At 34.4% G+C, this 22,042-nt stretch overlaps 2 protein-coding genes across 2 annotated transcripts; both read left to right on the forward strand.

The window, feature by feature from the left end:
- The first annotated feature begins 1,778 nt into the window (after window positions 1-1,778).
- Window positions 1,779-2,705, forward strand: Olfr924 (olfactory receptor 924). The gene has a single exon (NM_207560.1). It carries the CDS (start codon window positions 1,779-1,781, stop codon window positions 2,703-2,705), a length of 927 nt encoding a protein of 308 aa, NP_997443.1.
- A 6,017-nt stretch (window positions 2,706-8,722) lies between these two features.
- Olfr26 (olfactory receptor 26) lies at window positions 8,723-9,653 on the forward strand. The gene has a single exon (NM_146783.2). The coding sequence runs from the start codon at window positions 8,727-8,729 to the stop codon at window positions 9,651-9,653; it is 927 nt and encodes a 308-aa protein (NP_666994.2). The 5' UTR covers window positions 8,723-8,726.
- The last annotated feature ends 12,389 nt before the right edge of the window (window positions 9,654-22,042 follow it).

The following is a 22,042-nucleotide window of genomic DNA, read 5'->3' on the forward strand; positions in this document are numbered from 1 at the left end:
TTCTTTGAAATAATATCTCATCATATTCTGGTCTTAAAGACACAGGTATGCTGAATATTCTTAAAAAGTTGTAGAAGATCTTCACAAAAATATTTTGAAATATTGTACCTTGTTTGAATCTTAGCCCTGTTTGTCATAAAAATTAAAGTAGTTTATTTCATTGTGTTCATTAAAGTTTTGTCTATTTTTTCACTTTAGGAAAAAATATATAATATAAATCCATATCAATTCCCAGTGTCTATATACTCTCTGTCATAACATTGGGAACAATTTATCCTTATTAAGATATTTTTTGTGCACGGTTCTTTTGTTTGCATGTATGTGAATGTACCATGAGCATGCTGGTACTTGCAGAGGCCAGAAGACAGTGTCTGAAACTTTGGAACTAAGGTTATAAATGGACATCAGCTGGCAGGTACTTACAGGGACATGAACATAGGTTATCAGGATGGGAGAGTATTTGGTGCTCTCAAATGCTATGCCATCGATGCAGCCTATAAGGAATGTTTTAATCCAAAATTACTCAAAGAATTATTAACATTAACTTTTTAAAAAGCATCTACTGCAACTCTGCTTAAATTTTAGGAAACAGTAAATACACATAAAAGTAATTTTCCAGTTTTGAAAGAAAAGTTTGTAAGACATTGGCTTCAGATGGTACAAGAAAAGGAAAAAGGAAGCCCCTGAAGAAAGCATTGATTTATTAGTGATTCAGATATAACACCTGGAAGTCAGCTGGAATTTGCCCTTTCACAGATATAGCTGGCCTCAGCTATAGTTCATGGCTAGACTGTAGCACCTTATTTCTCTTTCTACTTCCATTCCTTCCTAGCAGGAGAATGTCCTAACCCAGTCTAGCATTGCATTCTAAGAAGAGATATAAAAGATTGCAAATGTAAGGTGAATACAACCATTATCATATCCTTTCATTTACACTGAGAATCTTCTTTATTTAAGTGCCTTTACACCCAGATTTAGAGACTGTAATCTTGGTTCATATTATGTATTGAGAAATTGAAAGGGACTATTTATAGATTATCTGAGCTCTATTGCAAGGTACAATTTCATAAAGCTGATAGTTCCTTTGGCAAGTACTCAAGTGAAAAGGGTAAGGAGTTTTATCCTAATTATACAACCACAATTATTAAAACTGAGTTGTTCTTACTTTTAATATGCAGAAGTTACAGAGTTCAGTTTTATGAACAAAGTGTCATGACATGGCTTAAAGAGAAGTAGTCAGTAAGATGAAGGGTAAACAAGACTATTAAATTTAGTCATTGTCCCAAAGCTTTCAAAGCTCATGAGGCATCAACCCTGTACAAAGAATTACAGACAACTAACATATGCAGAAAGCAGAGTCTTACCTAGAGAAGAGCATAATGATTTCTTATCCAATATTAAAGGTCAACTCTGAAAATTTGTATACAAGTAACATAATACAGACTGAGAGGCTGCAATAGGTACTTCATAAGTATACACATAGACATACATGCATGTAACAATAACTAGTGAAAAAGTTTAGTGATTTTGAGGTAGAAAGAGGAGAAGTTTATGGGAGGGCTTTAAGAGAGGAAATGGAAAGGGATTCATGTAATTATATTATAATTTCAAAAATTAACAGAAGTAATTTTTAAAAGGTCTATGGAATAGCCAAATAAATGGGGGTAATCAGATTTTCAGAGGTTGAATCCATCAATCATGAATCCAAGTATAACAATTGAAATCAACCATTGTCCTCCCTTTTTCTTTTAGATAATATTTTATAAGAAATTACTAGTATGAATCATTCTTCAGTGATTGATTTTATCCTCGAAGGATTAACAAAACGCCCAGAGCTTCAGCTCCCACTGTTCCTCTTGTTTCTGGCAATATATGTGATCACAGTAGTGGGAAACTTGGGCATGATCCTCTTAATCACCATTAGTTCTCAACTTCACTCTCCAATGTATTATTTTCTCAGTCACTTATCCTTCATTGACCTCTGCTATTCCTCTGTCATTACACCAAAGATGTTGGTGAACTTTGTATGTGAGAAGAACACAATCTCCTTTTTGGAGTGCATGACTCAGCTTTACTTCTTCCTCATTTTTGTTATTGCAGAAGGCTACCTGCTGACAGCCATGGCCTATGACCGCTATGTTGCCATCTGTAGCCCACTGCTTTATAACATTGTCATGTCCCACAAGGTCTGTTCCATAATGATGGCTGTGGTATACTCACTGGGCTTCTTTGGGGCTACTGTCCATACAACCCGTATGACAATGTTGTCCTTCTGTGGGTCTCATATTGTCAGCCACTATTTTTGTGATATCCTACCTTTGTTGACTCTGTCTTGCTCAAGCACCCATATCAACGAGGTACTGCTGTTTATTATTGGTGGAGTTAATACCCTTGCACCTACACTGGCTGTCATCATCTCTTATGCTTTCATTCTGACAAGTATTCTTCGCATCCGCTCCAATGAAGGACGTTCCAAAGCATTTGGCACCTGTAGCTCCCACATTATGGCTGTGGGAATCTTCTTTGGGTCAATTACTTTCATGTATTTCAAGCCACCTTCCAGTAATAATATGGAACAGGAGAAAGTGTCCTCTGTGTTCTACACCACAGTGATCCCTATGCTAAATCCCCTTATATACAGTCTGAGGAACAAGGATGTAAAGAATGCACTGAAAAAGATGGTTGGTGGAAGGCAGCTATCCTGACAAATTGAGTAAAACAATAAATGAAACAGGAGACATTCTTATAGGTTCTTTGCATGCTTACTTTCCTCCAGAGAAAATAGTTGTCTCCTTTTGAGATATTACTTTATTATGTTTGAGAATATCTGATACATTTTTGTAAATTATCAAACAATATAGTGTTGTCATAGATACTATAATCTTTGCAAATAATTTCGTGTAATAGAAATTAGTTAAAGAGGATGGTTTATAAATATGAAAATGTTATGATTATAATAAAACTCAACATCATTGGTTGGACAACAATATCAACTATGTTTGAAGAAAGGTCTTCTTGAAGGTTGACCACATGGGCTAATTCATATACAGAATTTTCCCATTATGGCCAAAAGATAGAAACTGAAGTGATACAGTCATACAACAAAGCATTCCAGCAGCTTCAAGAATCTCAGAACAATTTAAGTCTCCTCTTATAACATGTAGAAGTAGAGAACTGTCGTTCAAATATGTTTGGGCCAGGTATATTTAATTTTAAATATCTGTCTGGAGTTGTAATTTAATAAGCTCCTGTTAATTTAAGCCCCCTCATTTATGGAAATTATTAAAACAACTCTAAAATTAATCAAAACAATGTTCAAGGCAATGTGAATTTGTCAGTAGGTTATCATGAAGAGTAGTTTCTCTTGTATTCCACATCCTAATGTATGCTGTGTCCATGTAAAAAGAGATGCCGTTAATGAAGACATATCACTGGTTATACAAGACAATGGCATGGAAATGGCGAATCTGGGGGAAAAAATCATACTGTCCTCAAAATGAAAATAACCTCTGTACCTACATCTCTTATATTGAGATGTTCTGAAATTACTCTCTTAAATGGATACCTCTTAAGAGTACTTCATATTTTCTTCTGGTTATCTGTTATTTTTTAACTTTGTAAGGTTTAACTTGAACCATGTATGCTTCAATTTGACAACGTCATCACATTGTGTTTAAAAAGTCTATGTATAGTATAGTTAAATTTATTCAGATTTCTTACAAATAAGAAGATACTAAAGAGTGAAGACTCTTCAAAGGACACAGAAAAAGTAATATATAAAATGCCTCATTATGTTTAATAAAACACTATATTAAGCAAACATTCTGAATGTGGACGAAAATGCAGAAAAGTATAAGGGCCTGAGGTAATGGAGAAGATCTCTAAGGAGAGAGATCACTAAATGAATGGGAATGGGTCATATATGAACTTATGGGGACTGTGGTACGATGCAAGTACCTGCAAGAGAAGCAACAGATGCTGTTCTGTGCTGAAAGTGGGCACATACCACCATCCCTAACTCAGAATTATCTCCTATAGTTAACCACTTGTAAATGAAAATTTGATTTTTTCCAAGTGAGTCTCAATGGGTAAATAAACTATGATTAAGTGTAGTCTGCATGTTCAAAAGTAGATGGCCAATGGAAAATGAACTCAATGGCATCTTTGAGTATTCCTCATCTCAGGCACTCAGGAACTCATTATCATGTGACTGAGTCAGGCACATACTTGTTTTTCCCAGACAGTTTTGTCAGGGATTTTTTAAATATATATATAACCTACCGTTCATCTGCATGTGTATTATGTGTTCAATTTTAATGTTTTTATCAGATTCTTGAGACTACAACCAAATGTGTATATGTGTCTCCTTCTTGTGCTTTCTCTTTGGCTCTATTCAGTCTTCATGTTTTGTCTTATTCTGTATGTTAGTTTTGTTTTATATTACTTTATTTTATTATTAGCTTTTAAAAGTGTATTTACAGTCTAATGAGTGATCAAAAGGGGTTGAATTCAGATGGAATGGGATATGAGGAGGAACTGAGTGAATCAGAGACACAGGAAACCCTGGTCAGGATAAATTATGTGGAAAAAAATACATTTCAGCAAATGAAAACAATTTTAAAAAGAACCATAATACTTGGGCCCACGTGCAATCCAACCTCTTGGATGCCAAAGAATGAGAATTGCATATTTGAGTCCTTGGGCTACGCAGTAAGTTTCTACTCAAAATAAACAAACAAACAAACAAACAAATAAATTATTACAAAAACAACAACACATGAGAGAAGGAAGTATTGGGAGGAAATTTATGCCTAATTTTGGAGTGACAAACCTCGGAATACATTGTTGAAGGAATATCATCAAGAGCACAGGGTTTCTGGGCTTGGGTCTGGACACAGCATTCATGTGTCTGACTCAGTCACATGATAATTCGTTCCTGAGTGCCTGAAATCTTATTTAGTTCCTCCTCAAAAAAAATGTCACCTCTCTCAAGGGCCTAAATAAAATATAATGTGTGTGTCTGTTTTTGGTTTTTTTGTTTTAAGTTACTCAAATCCAAACAAAATAAATTCTCTTTTGTATTAAAAAATATAATAAAATCTCAGGCAAAACCCCCAAACTGCCATATGACTTAATTTTACATCCTGATAGAGGCTTTGTGAATAGATAAGAACTTTCTTTGCAACCATTATCATTACTCTTGGGACATGAGGCTCAGAAGACATTTTGGAGGCTGCTCTAAAATGCTGGGGACTACTGGGGATTTATGAACTCATGAGTGTTTTGTATTCTTAATAAATCCCAAGTCTCAGAAGTGTCAGATAAAAGCTCCATATCACAGCACACTCATAATTATGAATCTTGGGAAGCTAGAGGTGATCTGCTTTAGGATACTAATACTTTGTTCCATTATATAATTATTAATAATTCACTTGAGACAAAAATGTTAATTCAACCATTAATACAATGTGTGTAAGAAAGCAGGAGGTATTTCTGTGAACCTCATAATTATCTACTACATGAAAAAGAACCAAGCAATTTATAAGAACATTTCTGTCTTGCATTACCTAGATAAGTGTCCAGTTTTACTTATAACAACACCATGATATCTCATAGAGGGGCAGCTGGCATAACGTTTTTACTCATATTCAACATTTCAGTTTTATGGGGAGTATTTATTTCAATATTCTCCCCAGGAACTAATAGTCTCTTTTCATGTCATCTTTTGCTATTAGTTTTTTAATGGCATGGTCATACATTAGAAAGGAATGATTTACAGTCCAAATTTAACCAGCTATGGTACAAATAACCTAACTGGGATTCCATGACTATGAGGTATTTGATTTCCTCAAACATTCCTGTAGTGTGTATTTACCTATACTCTGTATCTTACATATTTACTTATACACATCTTCTAAAGAAAGCAAGCAAGGGAAAAACCAACCTTAAATATATCATCTTTCGGTATACTGAATTCCCTGCTTACTTGTTTATTTTGAATGAATAGAGCCTTTCAGAGCACAAGGAGATAGATCTTTAATCTATCCATTGTATGCATCTCTCCTTCATTTCCTCCTGGCCTCAGAATCCCCAGACAGAGTACATTCTACAATGTCACAATATCTCCCAGGCCTCCAGATCAGTACTTGGTAATTCTCACATCAGTCTGAAATAAAAAACTTAGAAAATGTATAAAATCCAAATAATCTCAAATGTTAATATATTTTCATCACTCACAAGTAGGTAAAGAATTTGGGATGAACAAAAAGTACACATTTCTTTATTCCTCATTCCAAGCTGGTACATTTTCACGTCTTCACATTGTATGACCATACTCTAGTTTTTAAATGTATGTTGAATATTGATTCTTGGTTTATATAGTGAATATTTAGATTCATTCTCATTCTCACTTCATATTAAAACTCATTAAATGACTGGGCCAAAATAGCAAACTAACAAGCAACGAAGTCAGCCTTTTTAATGAAGATTTATTGATGCTAAATCTATTCACAATGTCTACATACTTTTCTGAAAATTAGATAAAACTCTGAAGTAAAGTACTCATTACAGATATTGTTGTTTTGGTGTTTGAAGACTTTCTAGAATGAACTCCATTCTGAGGTTTTTCACTTTAAGGAGACCCCAGCCTCTCCTCTTGAACATAATCTAGAATTGCCCTTCTGAGAAGCTTTAAAAAGTGGGACTATTCTTTAACAGCAACAACAAAAAAATGTCACAGTGACAATCCCTCATCCTTTCAGGATTTTTGTTAATTAGATGACAGATATCTGTAAAATACTAACTAGTTGTTATGTAAAACCTGTGAAAGAGTTGTTCTGGAACCATATAACAGGACTAGAGTAGAGAGTATACGCTTAAATTGTACTAATCTCTATTACTTCATCAGAAGTATATAACCTTTCAAGAGCTAGGGTATTTAATGTCATAATGAAGGTAAAGAAGATGAATTCAACATGTAATGTGTGCAGAAGGAAGAGATAGGAAAAAGGGAGATGAAGAAGAGAGGATAGGAAGAGGGTAACCCTTATCTCCACCCATCATTTCTTAATGGAAAAATAATTGTACTCTGACAACACATACTGCAACCTAAAATGTCTCCATAACAAAGGTACATCACACTTGAAAATGGTGGACCCATGCCAGGTGTTGTGGCACACACCTTTAATCCCAGCACTTGGGAGGCAGAGGCAGGTAGATTTCTGAGTTCGAGGCCACCCTGGTCTACAAAGTGAGTTCCAGGACAGCCAGGGCTATACAGAGAAACCCTGTCTCGAAAAACAAAAAACAAAACAAAACAAACAAAAAAAAAAAGAAAAGGAAAGAAAATGGTGGACCCATTAGATTGTCATCTTTCCTGAGGAAATATATGTAGCACAAGTTTTTATTTGTACAGATCAAGCATTAAGTAACCATGGACATACACTACTAGATGAGTCAAGTTTATCATAATGCATTTTTTTTTTCTATCATGTTAAGTAGTAAATACTTCTGTCTTGTAATTATTGTCCATTGTTTTTAGGGCTTTAATAAGTAGTGGCATTTTAGCATATGATGAGCATAGTAAGTGACACTTGAGAATGGTTGAATAGGAGGAAAATCTCCTTGTCAACCTTGGAGTAAACAACAGTAGCACAGAAGGCTCTGTTTCATCACAACACAGTAGAGGTATAGCTTTGTCTCAGCATTTATCAACTTAGGATGGATCCGTGAGTGGGGTGATTATCCTGGTTAGGAACAGTTTGTTTCATGGAGTGTTTGAGTGACTCAATGGTATTAGACCTGTACATCTCTACCTTCCCTCTAGCTGGAGATTTAAAAGAAAACAAAAACTATTTTCTAAGCAATGGGACTGAGGCTGAACTATTCCTTGTTTTGGGGTGTTTCAAAGGAAAGTCTAGGGCAAGAAAGTAGAGAAACAGTGCGAGAATGTTCCACAAACTTTTACAATTTTAATTCTTGCTTGATTAATATCATTGAAGAAGATTTTTGCTTTGTTCACAGAGCTTGATTTGTGTTTTTGAGAAAGGGTTTAAAATAGAACCCAGGTTGATACTATATGATACATAGCTAAAAATGGTCTCATAGCCACAACAATTTTCTCAGCTCTTTGAGGTGTGTTGTTAAATGCAGCAACAATCACTCAAAGAATTTCTTCTCATCATCTTTCAGTAAAAATTGCTACTGACAGGCAGTGGTGGCACGTGCCTTTAATCGAAGCACTTGGCAGGCAGAGGCAGGCAGATTTCTTAGTTCCATGCCAACCTGGTCCACAGAGTGAGTTCCAGGACAGCCAGGTCTACACAGAGAAACCCTGTCTCAAAAAAAAAAACAAAAACAAAACCATACCAATAAAATTTCCTCCATAGGGAAAAAGAAACTGCCTCCTTAGAGCAAAATTTCTATTTTGCTTCTAGATACATGAGGTAACTCTTTTTTAATGAGTAAGAAAGCATTTTATCTTGTGATCAGAATTCACACCTAACTGGGAGACAAGTTTGAAGGAGATAAATTAGATGTTCATGGACAGGAGATGAAAAGAATGCATTGGCACTTCATTAATTTCTCTTTAAAGCTTTGGTTTTATTCAGAAAAGGAGTAATGGACTTCCAAAATGGAATTTATTTTCATATGAGAACAGGTATGCTCATATTGGTGAGACCTTAAATTAAATACTTCTTTTCTATTTCCATAGAAATTATCAAAGAATGGGCACTGGGAATCATTCTGCAGCAGTTGTGTTTGTCTTGGTGGAATTAACACAGCAGCCTGAACTCCTGCTGCCCCTCTTCATTCTGTTCCTGGGCATCTATGTGGTAACAGCAGTGGGAAACCTGGGCATGATCCTGCTGATCACAGTCAGTCCACTGCTGCATACTCCCATGTACTATTTCCTCAGCAGCTTATCCTGTGTTGATCTCTGCTATTCCACTGTCATTACACCCAAAATGCTGGTGAACTTTCTTGGGAAGAAAAATGTGATTGTCTACTCAGAGTGCATGGCCCAGCTCTTTTTCTTTGTGATCTTTGTGGTGGCTGAGGGCTACCTGCTGACTGCCATGGCGTATGATCGCTATGTGGCCATCTGTAGACCATTGCTGTATAATGTGATCATGTCCTCCAGACTTTGCTCACTGCTAGTGTTGGTTGCTTTCATCTTAGGCTTTGTTTCTGCCTTAGCACACACAAGTGCTATGATGAATCTGAGCTTCTGTAAATCCCATATCATAAGCCATTATTTCTGTGATGTTCTTCCCCTGCTCAATCTCTCCTGTTCTAACACACATCTCAATGAGCTTCTCCTATTTATTATTGGAGGGTTCAACACCTTGGTGCCTACTCTAGCTGTTGCTATCTCCTATGTCTTCATCTTCTGCAGCATCCTTCACATCAAGTCATCAAAGGGCAGGTCCAAATCCTTTGGAACCTGCAGCTCTCATCTTATGGCTGTGGGGATATTCTTTGGGTCTATCACCTTCATGTATTTCAAGCCTTCTTCCAGTAACTCTCTGGAGCAAGAGAAGGTGTCTTCTGTGTTCTACACCACAGTGATCCCCATGCTCAATCCATTAATATATAGTTTGAGGAACAAGGATGTGAAGAAAGCATTGGGGAGATTCTTTGTAGGGAGATAAGTCTTACTTTTGGCAAATGATACATGGAGAAGAAATTTTTCTAATGATAATATATTCTATATATTCATTTTATCTTTCAAAATATACAACATTCTGTCTCTAGTGCTGAGATTAATTTCTGACAATCCTGTGTTTTCAACAAGCTCTATATCCCAGTGCTACATCCACTATATAGCTTCTAAAAATTGCTTTACCATGTATCATTGAGATAGTTTTTCCAGTAAAATAGAAACTGATTTTGTAAAGCAGTTATTAGTGTTTTTTCAGAAAAACTGATCTTTTTGCTATAAGTGAAGTGATAATTCAGATTTTTTTCCTGCCTTGACTCTTCTCTTCTTAATATTCATATTTGTTTGTTGAAAACTTTATATACTTCAGCAGGAAGGGGTGTGGTCCCATGAACCCTTTGTACGATCTATGAATAAGTGTAAGTACTGCTTCCTTAGAAGTAGGCAGAGCTTCTTTAATTCAGGATTACAACGGCTGTGTCATATTGAGATGATAGAATTCTACTGCCCTTCCTCCCTATCTTCTTTCTCTTACTTTCCCTCCTTCCCCCTCATCTGCAATGCTTTTTGATCCTTAAAGGGGATAGGAGTACAAATGATTATCTTAGGTTTCAGGCCTTATCTATCACTTATTCTCAGTATCCTAGGTAGCCATAGGTGGTTATTTACCACTGCTCAGTGTAAATGGAAACGTTTCTCCTTTTGTGTCGAGAATAGCTTTTGCCTAAGGGTTTAAACATAAATATTTAGAAGGCAGTTTGAATTTGTATCTATTTGGGTAACTGTTAGTTGTAATTTTCATCATAGAGCTGATCTATATACTAGTGATGGAATCTGTGATTTGGAGAGCAACTGTCTTTAACTGTTCACCACAATGCCCAGGAAACTAAAACGCATATTTCTAATTGCAAGGACACAGATGCTTATGGCAATAACTGGGGGATATGAACATGTATAGACAATGTGAAAAGAGATTAATAGGGAAAAGAGGATTAGACAAGCAAAGGAAAGAGAAGAGAGAGGCTGGAGTTAAAAAGAATCAAATTGCAAAATGCATGACACACATGTGTGAAACTGTTAAAATATAAATTTTTATTTTTTCAAAAGAAAACTCGCAATGTTTTGCAAGAAGTACTGGGAGTGCTCACTAATATTGAATGTGTATTAGCATGAAAGTGGATTGTCAATGCATTCATTAAGGTGTCAGAGCACAAGACAAATGCACAAGAAAATCAAGAGAAACACAGAAAATAACAGTTGAAGAAATGATTGGCAGCTTCTGTTTTGATCATAAAATGAGAAAGAGCTATAAGAATATGTTCTGGCTGGGTGTGGGGGAAGAGGGTGCCTCAGCAGGCCCTTGCCAAGGCACCCCCTTTCCCTGAGGGACCAGACACACACCTGTATAGTATAGAATAGAGTTTATTTAGGGCAAGGAGACGGGAGTTAAGAGAATAGCAGAGGCAGAGAGGAGAGAGTAGACAAGTAGAGGTAGGTCATGACCACGTGGAGAGTGGGGAAAGGGAATGGAGAGAGGTGGGAGCAAGGGGGCAAGAGGTTGCGGAGAGAAGCAGGAGTAAGAGAGAGAGGAGTGGGAAAGCAGCCCCTTTTACAGTGCCAGGTCTACCTAGTTATTGCCAGGTGACTGTTGGGAGGAGCATACCTGGCCGTTGCCAGGTAATTGTGGAGATGGAGTCCAGACAGAATACCAACAGCTTCAGATTGCAAATTCTGCTCAATGTGATTAAACAATATTTTTCTATTCTGAGCATTTAAGATCCTTGGTTTGCATTTGGTCCTGATATTCCTGAGTCAGTAACTCCTTATACTAAGACAAGGCCAAGGAAACTTGTACCCACCCTATCTTGTTTTATTATTATTAAGTATACATTTTTGCTCAATTAACTGTGATATAAGAAATTTCCTGGGTGTATAAGAATGAGGAATGAAGGACAACAGTTATTTTTGATTGCAGACATTATAATAACTTACTCCCAAATTGCTGGAAAATCGGTGATAAAACCTGAATCTCAAGTTATGTATTGAGAGATAAATTAACAAGCAGAATTCAGTAGTAAATATAACTAGCTATAAGACATAAAACTCACTGTAAAGCAAAGAGGATATGACAGAACACATATGCATACACTGAACAAAAAGAATAGAAAATTTATCTGAAGAAAATTCTCAAATACTCTCAAAAGATCCAAAAGTAGACTTGAATAAGAGAAAACTTAATACTCAAATAGAATGACTCAACATTTAAAGATACTATTTTTTACAGTTTACAAATTAGACAAAAAAAAAAAAACTAGCAAAATGCCCATAGTAATTTTTGTGGTTCTAGATATTCATTCTTTTTTAATTAAGAGAAATATCATCATATACAACTTTATCAAGATGAAGTTTAAGTACATGAAACAAAACATATTTAAGAAGCACAAACTTTAATTTGACACATTTATAAATTTGGAACTATTGCTACAATCAAAATGACATATATCTAGTTATTTTTACTGAATGTTCTTTTGACCTCTGCCCATAGACAGTTGCTTATTTTCAAATTTTCACACTGGAGTTTTGATTGGCTTTTCTATCATTTCATGTAAATAGATACTTTATAAATATGTATTTAGCCTTTCTTTATACAAAGTAATCATTTAAATACCTATCTATGAACCCATTTTTATTATTTAGTATACTGCTGTATGGCATAAGGCAGTGTATTCACGTAGTTATTGATGAACACAAGGTCTTTAATCTATTACAAATAAATATGTTCTCAGTCTCATACTGTTAATATGAAATATATATATATATATATGTGTGTGTGTGTGTGTGTGTGTGTGTAATTTAAACAAATACCAAGTTGAAATACTTGTACATTATGTTTAATAAACTCTTAGTTGTTCATCAAACTGCCAATTTGCTTCTGAATAAGGTAAATTTTAAACTTTTCAAACTTGTTGGTATGAGTTACATTTCACCTATATTAAACACAAAATACTTGATTTCATGTTTATTTTAATTTTAGCCATTGTAATGTATGCATATTTTGTCTTTTTATTTGTTTTCTTCAGTGGTAAAAGGTAAAAAAGTGGTCTCATGTACTTAGTGTTCATATTTCATATTACTAGCTCTGTTTATATAGATAAAATTCACTAATAATGCAAAAAGAGAGTGGTTCAATCACTGAACCCTACTCATGTCAGCTGAAATATTAGTTATTGATATGATTTTCTTAAAGTTAACTATGATTTATTCTCCTGCATTATCAGTAAATAAACTACCAATAAAAATGATGATGATTTTATATTAAAATATGTGTTATTATTGATGTAAAATTTTTCATAGGTGTTCTTATTCTTACAAACATTTGGTGGAATGTAGGTGCTCGAGGAATGCACCAAATAAAACATCTAGGTTAAAGGATTTATGTCACACAGCCTTTAACTAAATTTCAAAGAAAAAAATTTATCTAGAATTTTAAAAATATTTTAAAGGAAATTGTTATTATACCCAATTACTGGGTATGATCAGGTTTCCCACTATGGGGAAAATATAGAAACAAAAAACAGAACATTGAGCATCCTCTCAAGACCCTCTGTGTGCAAGATTGCAAGCAGGATGGACTGAGTTGTCACTGAGACATTCATCATAGCTTTGAGAATAGCTGACTTCAAAGTAGAACACAGGCCTACAAGATGCAAGTATTGAAATCAAGCTAAGAGTTTCTCTCATGAGGATGTTGTCTTATGTGTACCAAATACCTTTATGTTATAGAAGCAGATGTATATTGAGAAGAAAAACCAAACCATAAAGGCAATAAAAGGTTATTGGTATAACTGACTTTTTTGTTATTTGTTTGTTTCTTGTTCATTTGTTTGTTTTGTTTTGTTTTGTTTGGCGGAGTTGGACTAAACTCTGACCTTGATTTGGATTTATCTACATCAACGTTGATTGCCAAAGCATGAAATTAAGTTTTTAGTAGAAAACAATTTGTTTATTAAGGGCTTTGCTCAGCAGTTGGTAGCAGATTAAGAAAAGAAGATAAACTCCTAAAAAGACTCCATTCATAAGAGAGTGTCTATTTTTTCTTTTCTTTGATCTCTGGTTCATTGTGGAAGGTAAATTAAAGTTATGGTTCTGACACTTTGCGGGTGGAGCTCCTGTCATAACTAGGACCTCGGTAGGAGAAAGAAGTCTTCCTTAGGGCAGAGCACGCCAACTGGTTATCCAATACCAAATCTTGAAAAGAAGCGTATAATATTATACAGACCGATCAGGCTGTATTTAGAAATATACATGTATTTAACAACAAATAATTTGAAAAAGAGCAAGGGGAAGATGTATGAAAGGCTTGGTCTAATTATAATCTCAAAAATAGGAGAAGAAAAATACATCATTGGGTTGTGTCATGATGGTTCCGAATAATCAACCTTTAATATATAGTTTAACCCATATTTTCACTGAGGAACCAATGGAATAGACCTATATCTATAGAAAATGAATAGAAAAGTTCCATTCTTCAATCCCCTTTCCAACAATTCCTTTTGCTTTCCCTTCCTTTTTCTCTGTTTTTCTTTCTTTCCAGGTGGGCCCCTAAAAAGTATTAAAAGTGTATGAAGAACATAAAAAACAAAACTCATAGATAAAGCTTTTGGACAGAGGATAATTACACAGCTCCCCACTCTCTTTGTGTGTGTGTGTGTGTGTGTGTGTGTGTGTGTGTGTGTGTGTGTGTTGGTGGAATGTATGTTGCTATAAGCAAGGAAATTATAGAATCAAAGCCAGACTTATTTTAGGTATTATGTATGTACAATAAAAGTAAGGATCATTACAGAAATATGCAAACCTCAAATCACTTGTCTCATGTTTAGCTTTCCATGGGATCCTTGAAAACAAACTAATGTAGGACATTGCAGGGGCTTTAGAGGAAGATCTAGAAGCATTGTCTGTGAAAGGAATAGGGAGGAACTGACTAGTATCAGTGATTGACTGATACTAGCTATTTTAATTAATATAGGAAAGCAACATAGTAAATACTGTCTAGAAATTTTCAACACAATTCAGAGTATAAATAACACATGAAGTGTATTGAATACAATATACAAATCAAATAAAAATAGTAAATCCCTAAATATTATCTAAGAGTTAATGCAGATATTATTTTTATATTAAAACATAATGTTCCATCAGGCTACAGAAATGGAGATCTGAAATGGCTGGTAAGATATACTTCCTTAATAGAGACACATAGACTATGAAAATTAAGTAGATCAAATATTTTCATTGAAAATATAATGAATTCTTAATAAACTGATTCATATAATATGTAATTGGGAGTATTAACCATCATAGCAAAGGACATAAAACTGAAAGTGAGAGGATATGATGAAGAACAAAACAATTTTCCTATTTGTAAATAAGTCTCAAAGAATTCTCAGAAAAGACTCTAGAAATAAGTAGCAAAATTAGAAGAACAGTAAGATGTGATAGTACTAAAACAGCATGGAGAAAATATGTTGCAAATCTTTATATAAACAAATGAAGAAAGGTGTTAAAATTAAATAGTTCTAGGTATAACCAAGATGAATATGCACTTTAAGACATTATTTCTCAACCCGTTTGCCATGACCCCTTTGAGAGTTGTATATCAAACATCCTACATGTCAGATATTTTCATAATACCAGCAGATTTACAGTTGTCAACATATATAATTTTATATTTTGGGGATGCACAACATGAGGAAATTATTAAATGGTTGCAGCATTAGGAAGGATGAGAACCACTGCTTTAAGATATAGAGATGGCCAGTCAGGTGGCTTATGGGGTAAAAATACTTGATCTCTAAACTTATGTCATGGATCCAATCCACAGAATTCGCATACCAGACAGAGAAAATTCAAGTTGTCCTCCAAAGTCCACATGTACACATAACATATATGTTAACACACATGTCACATATACATATATGCTCACATACAGGCACACTGCAAATGCAGAGACAAAATAGAAAAATATATACATTAACCCTTCTTTTGAATTGCTTTGCAAGGAATTTCTACGTTCTCATTCCCATACTCAGAAACCAAAAGTGTACATTTTTGGCACATTTTAAACAAATTTTAGTAGAAAATTTTCACAAAAGAAGTAGTGCATTCATAGATTGAAAAATACAATTTGGTAAGAAATTTCCTTTTCAAACTAAACTATGTAATCAATACAATAACAATATGAAACTTATTAGATTGCTTAATGATAATAAATACACCAAAGCACAAGTGCTGGTGACTAGCCTAGCATCCAGGTAAACTGAGGGAGGAAGTAATGGATGGTATTGGTGGTTGTGGGGGCAAAAGTTGCATTTGACGGGTCAAAATTAGCTTATTTTTAGTAAGTTTTCTCTTTCTTTAACTCTTTGCTATTCCATGGCCCAAATCACTGACTTCTGGTCATTTGACTCTGGCTGTTAGCAGCAAGGGATTGAGAAAATAAGTTAAGTCCTTGGGTACCTGGTTCTTATACTCTCATGCCCCTTGCTGGTCAAGCAAGAGGTTTAGAGCCAGAAAGGAAAGAAAAGGAAGAAAAGGAGAATTCAAGAACACTCATAAACATGCATGAACATAAACACGTTGGCCAGGCCCAGGAGCTTGTCTCTACAATTCCATAAGAGTTCATGCCTACTTACATAATATACAAATACCTACAGACAGCCATTTTCATTTGGTGATTAGGGTTGAGATCCCAATGCTATACTTTTTTTCTTATTTCTGGCCTTCCTATACCTTCTTAGATGACAGTTCTTTGTACAATTACCTCATAAATGAAATGTTACACAAAAGGAAGTTACTGAATTGTTTTGAAAGTTCAAAGCCCTGTTTCACTCTATAAGCTTATTATAGGTTAATATCAACAATTTCACATGGCCTTGTTTTATTCTAGTGAACACCTGTGGCATTATCCTTGGACCTGACCTAAAATGAATGTTTTTCCTTGATCATAAATTTGTTTCAAGACTACTTTCTTATCCTATTGCAATTAGCCTGTACTATGTGATGATTTACAGAGCTCTTTATGCAGCTTCATTATGTACAGGGTTTAAGATTAGTTGTATCAATTTAAGGGTGCTATAAAAATGGCAAAATTACCATTTCATCTACATAGCATCACTATATGAGATTATATCTTCATGTTGATCTGAAGGAAATTTGTGCAATAGGATGGGCCCAAGAATCATAGAGTATGAAATAGTGACAGGAAAATGCTTATCAGCAGCAAAAAGCAATCCTAGGATGAAGTCTCTAAGAAACCTGCATCTCAGAGCTCACCCATTTACAAACCATGCAAAATGTTGGGTTATCTCCAGAAAACTCATGTTCTAGATGATTCTGACACAAAAGGATCACAAGTGAAAGCTAGTTTTCTTCATTTTTTTATTATAGTTAAAATACAGTTAATCATTTCTAACTTTCATATGAAAAGAAAGTGGTAAAGTTCAAAGTACCACATTTTAATACATATTTTAGCATTACATTATTGAATTAATGTGTACCAGTGAAAGTAGAAACATATCTTAGCAAAGCCAAATAGAGAATTCAAAAAATAGAATCTCATACATATGATCAATATACTTTAGGCAAACTGTACAAAGAGGTAGCCAAAGAACAGTCTTTTTAATATTAATTCTGCAATAATTCTGTAATTATATAGAAGATAAAAATAAGTTAATTATTTGAGATGTATATCTAACAAAACAACTTATACAAAAATATGCTTACATACATTATAAAGTATAAATTTTTGAATATATAATTTCTCTAGATATTAACAGAAACATGTTTTGTGCTATAAATTCAAACATATATCACAATTGCTTTTCAGGAATTAATTTTAAGTACAACAAACTAAAGTACCTGAAAATTAAAATTTTTCAAGCTGAGATCATGAAAGATTGCAAACAGATACAGAACAGTTAAAGCCAGCAGGGGACTATAAATGAAAACCAATGAAATAAAAAGGGATATTCCTATAGTTTATGTAGTAGTTCCTTAGACAACAATGGAGCAAAATTGAAATTAAATCACTAGGTAGTAAGAACTGTAACAGTGTTAACGTACTTATAATAAACTAAATGTAATAAATTATATAACAGGATTTATACTGCCATCAAAATGTTCTGAGTACTAGATACAAATTTCTGAAAAGTTAAGTAAAAACTCAAGATGAAATTTAAAAGTTCATAAAGTATAAATTCTGTGATACTTCCTTATAAAAGTATAAAAATTTAGTGCACCTTGACGGAAATGTTTACCTAATGCATATCTAACAAGCCAAAGATTCTATAACATTTTTAATGAAAATAAAATGGCAGAAAATTCCTCTAGCTCAAATAAAATAAGAAGCTAAATTGAACACATTTATTAGAAAAATTGTTAAATAAGTAGAAAATAAATTATATGTAAATATTCAACATTATCAATCAAATGAAATGCAAATTATATCACACTGTTACAATATTATGTACTTATACCATTTAGGATAAAGTACAAAATGGGAAAAGCAAATGGCACAGAATGTAGATTACCACTTATACTTGCTTTTGAGAAAGAAAGGATAATCTATCCCCATATAAACAAAAACAGTTTAATATCATTCTGTGTATCCCATGAGGAAGGCCAAGACACAGCTGAACCAGAATCATTTAGGAAGGGCAGATTCAAAAAGATGCTTTTTGTTTAGATTCTAGTTAAAAAATAAACAAAAGGCCTGTGTGTCTCTGGCAAACCCAGAAGCTATGAGGTTTGTCCTCATCCCTTTGAGTTACATATTTTAATGGGAGTAAGTATCCATAGTAATCATGTTTACTGATCTGCAACCTTCACAGCTTTACCTGGGAGTATTTGCTTCACTATTTTCTACAGAAGCTAATATTTTCCTATCATTTTGGTTGCTATATTTTTTTATGATTTTTGTCACAAAATCTGAAGGAATGATATCCAGACCAAATGTAACCAGGCATAAAGAACCTTACAAAGAAGACTGAATTGTAAGCATTTAATTTCCTAAAATATTTTTGCTGCATGGACCTATGAGGACACTGTATCTTACACGCTAACATACATACATCTCCAAATGAAAGAACAAGTGACAAAGCAACCTTAAATATATCCCTTGGTAAACAGGAATTATTTTTTTTCTTTATTTATCTTGTAGGAATCATATCAGATCATGTGAAGATGCATCATTAATCTCTTCTTAGCTTCATCCTGACTTTACAAGTACTAGCCAAAATATGCCCTACAAGATAGTTAATGCCATAATTTCTTCCATGCTTACAGATGTGTACTTCTATACTCACTCTGAACTTCCAAGTATAGAAAAATGTATAAAAGTCAAATAGTGTCAAATGTTAAAATATTTTCATCACCCACACCTAGGTTAAGAGTTTGTGATGAAAAAGACATACACAAATATATATTCCTAATTCCAAGCTGTTATATTTTCACATCTTCAAACTGTATGAACATATTCAAATTTTTAAATGTATAGTTGCCACATCCACTTCAGTAGTGACCTGTGTGACTAAGGCCTGGACTCAGTCCTGAGGCGAAAAGTTCACAGAAACTTAGTCTCCTGGAACTGTGGCATCCTGTATTAATGAATGATCCAAATCTTTCTTTGCTTTAGTCGGTGAACGGATCTGTGTGATTTCCCTCAATATTCTTTTATTATAAGAGCCTTTAAGGATTGATTTTGATATATAGCTAAGTTATATTAGCCTCCACCAGTGTTCCAATGTCCTAGGCATTGAGCTGACCCTGGGCATAGATAGCTGAGTCACCACCATACACAGGAATTTACAATGACCTAGAAGAAGGAAGGTTATGGTCTAAGAAGAAACTAGAGTAAATACTTAGATAGCTGAGTCATACCCATACACAGGAATTTACAATGGCCTAGGGTGAAGGTGGACTACACAATAGACTAGAATTGGATCTATGGCAAGGGTGTGAAGCCCTTGCCCATGGCTTCTAAGATTAAGCTGACCTTAAGTGGGGCTGCCTTTGATCCAGTTGTTAACATTGATTTTATCCCAGTTGGTTCCTGTTAGCTTTTAGTATGCATTCTTCTGTTTTGTTGTAAAAGTAATTTTGCATCATATAACTTCAATGTACCTTGTATGGCCTTAATGTATCACTTCTTTGTTTTCTGTAATATTGATAATCACTTTGAAAAATTACATTCAGTTACATACACTCTCTGTGTTCGTATGTTTGTCACCCTCACCAACTCCTTGCTCGCCAGTAACTAGAACCCCGAATTTTCCTGAAGATCAAGGACCCGACTGAGGTTCATTTGCAGCATATAGCAAGTATTGTTTACTGTTTTATATTGAAAGTTTACAATCATAGTTTGGTTGGTCAGGAATTCTTAGAGAGTTGTATTCTAATTCTCACTTCACACTGAAACTCACCAAAGGACTTCCCCAAAGTGTTATACTGGTCAGCAATGAAGTCAGCCTTTGAAATGAAGCCTTAACTGATGGTGCGTCTATCCACTATTTCAGTGTTTTAATCTAATTTGTCTTTTTGCCCAAAATATATGGCAATAACTAATGTTATAGACAACTGTATTTCCAGGTGCACACTCCGGTGATTTCAACATATTCATGTACTCTCTAACTGTCTATGAGAGGACTATGGAAACACTCATTTGAAATCATAATTACTTGTTTGTTGATTTTGTGCTTTGTCTTCAATGACCATCAGAAGACTATATTGTAGGAAATACATGTCAAATCTATTCACACAGGCCTTATTTTCCTTGCAGGATGCTTTGTAAGTATATATTTTTTGTTTTGTTTCCAAATATTTAATTTCTCTTTTGATAAGCTTTATTAAAGCCAGAAACATCTATTTTGCATTTTTACATATTTTTCAAGACGAAGTTTTCTAGAAATTAAACAAAACTTTGAGATAAATTACTCATTTTGGAATTAGGCTCACGTTTTAAGCCTCTCTAGAATGAGATCCATGCTCAGGCTATCACTTCCAAGAGACCCCATGCCCTTTATCTTGTACCTCATCTAGAATTGCCTTTTCAGGAAAGTTTTAGAAATCTGGACCATCTTTTGACATCTAAAATGATTCACATTGACTTTCTTTCATATGCTCAGGTTGTGGTTAGTTAGATGACAAATATCAGGAAAATATCAACAATTTCTTACGTAAAACTAGTGAAAGGTTGTTCTAAGCCCATATACTCTTTATTCAAGTGTCAAAACTGCTCTTAAATTTCTAACTTTGGTTTCTTCATTAGAAATATATAACTTTTTAAGTGTTCTAAAGAACTCAATGTCATAATGTAGGTGAAAAAAATGCTGAATCAATATATTATGTGTAAGGAAGAATGAAGAAGGACAGGGGGAGAGAAAGAAAAAGGAAGAAGGAGGCTAACCATTATCTCCAGCAGTCATTTCTAAATTGAAGAAATGATTGTACTCTGACAACTCACTCTGCCAACTATAATGGCTCTAAGATAAAAGCATTTTAAACTGGAAGAGGCTGGACTCACTATATTTTTTGAGGGAAGAAATGTAGCACAAGCTTCTATTTGTGTTGTTCCAGGCTCAAATCACTGTGGTCATCACTTACTAAAAGGATCAAGTTTATAGTTTCAGCCTTTTTTTCTAGCATGTTGCAGAGCAAGTGGTTTTGTTGTTCCTTTCTTGTAATGAATGTCCAGTGCTTTTTGGGGGTTTGTGAGTAATGGACTTTTATTAGCTTAGAATTAAGGTATTGAGTAGCTGATACTCTTGGGAATGGTTGAGTGGGGGATACTCTCCTTTTGAAGCCTGGGGAAAGCAACTGTACTACACATCATAGCTCAGTGTGGAAACAGCTGGGTAGCAGTCTTACCCTATGTATTAGGGATCAGGGAGGTAGTTGGCTGAGTATCCTGTTTAGGGGCAGTTTCCTTCTTGGAGAGACTCAATGACTTTTACACAAGTACATGGCTACCTCCCTCCAGTTTGTTATTAAAAAAAGAAAAAAAGAAAAAAAAAACCTGTTTTCAATGCAATATATCTAAGACTTCATTATTTCCTTGTTTGTGAGGCTCAATGCTCCAGTGATAGATAGGGGAGCATCCTCATAGAAGCAGGGTTAGGGGATGGGCTAGAGGTTTGTGTAGGGAAAACTGAAAAAAAAAGATAACATTTGAAATGTAAATATATAAAACATACAGTTTAAAAAGTTATATGTAAAAAAACTTGAGAAAGAGTGCTAAAATCTTCTATAATCTATTTCCCTTTTTATTATTGCTTGATTTATTTCAAGAGAATTTTGTTTTGTTAGTCTACAGAGCTGTGTGTGTTC

The sequence above is a fragment of the Mus musculus genome, chromosome 9 (genome assembly GCF_000001635.26).
Source record: "Mus musculus strain C57BL/6J chromosome 9, GRCm38.p6 C57BL/6J".
Lineage (NCBI taxonomy): Eukaryota > Metazoa > Chordata > Mammalia > Rodentia > Muridae > Mus > Mus musculus.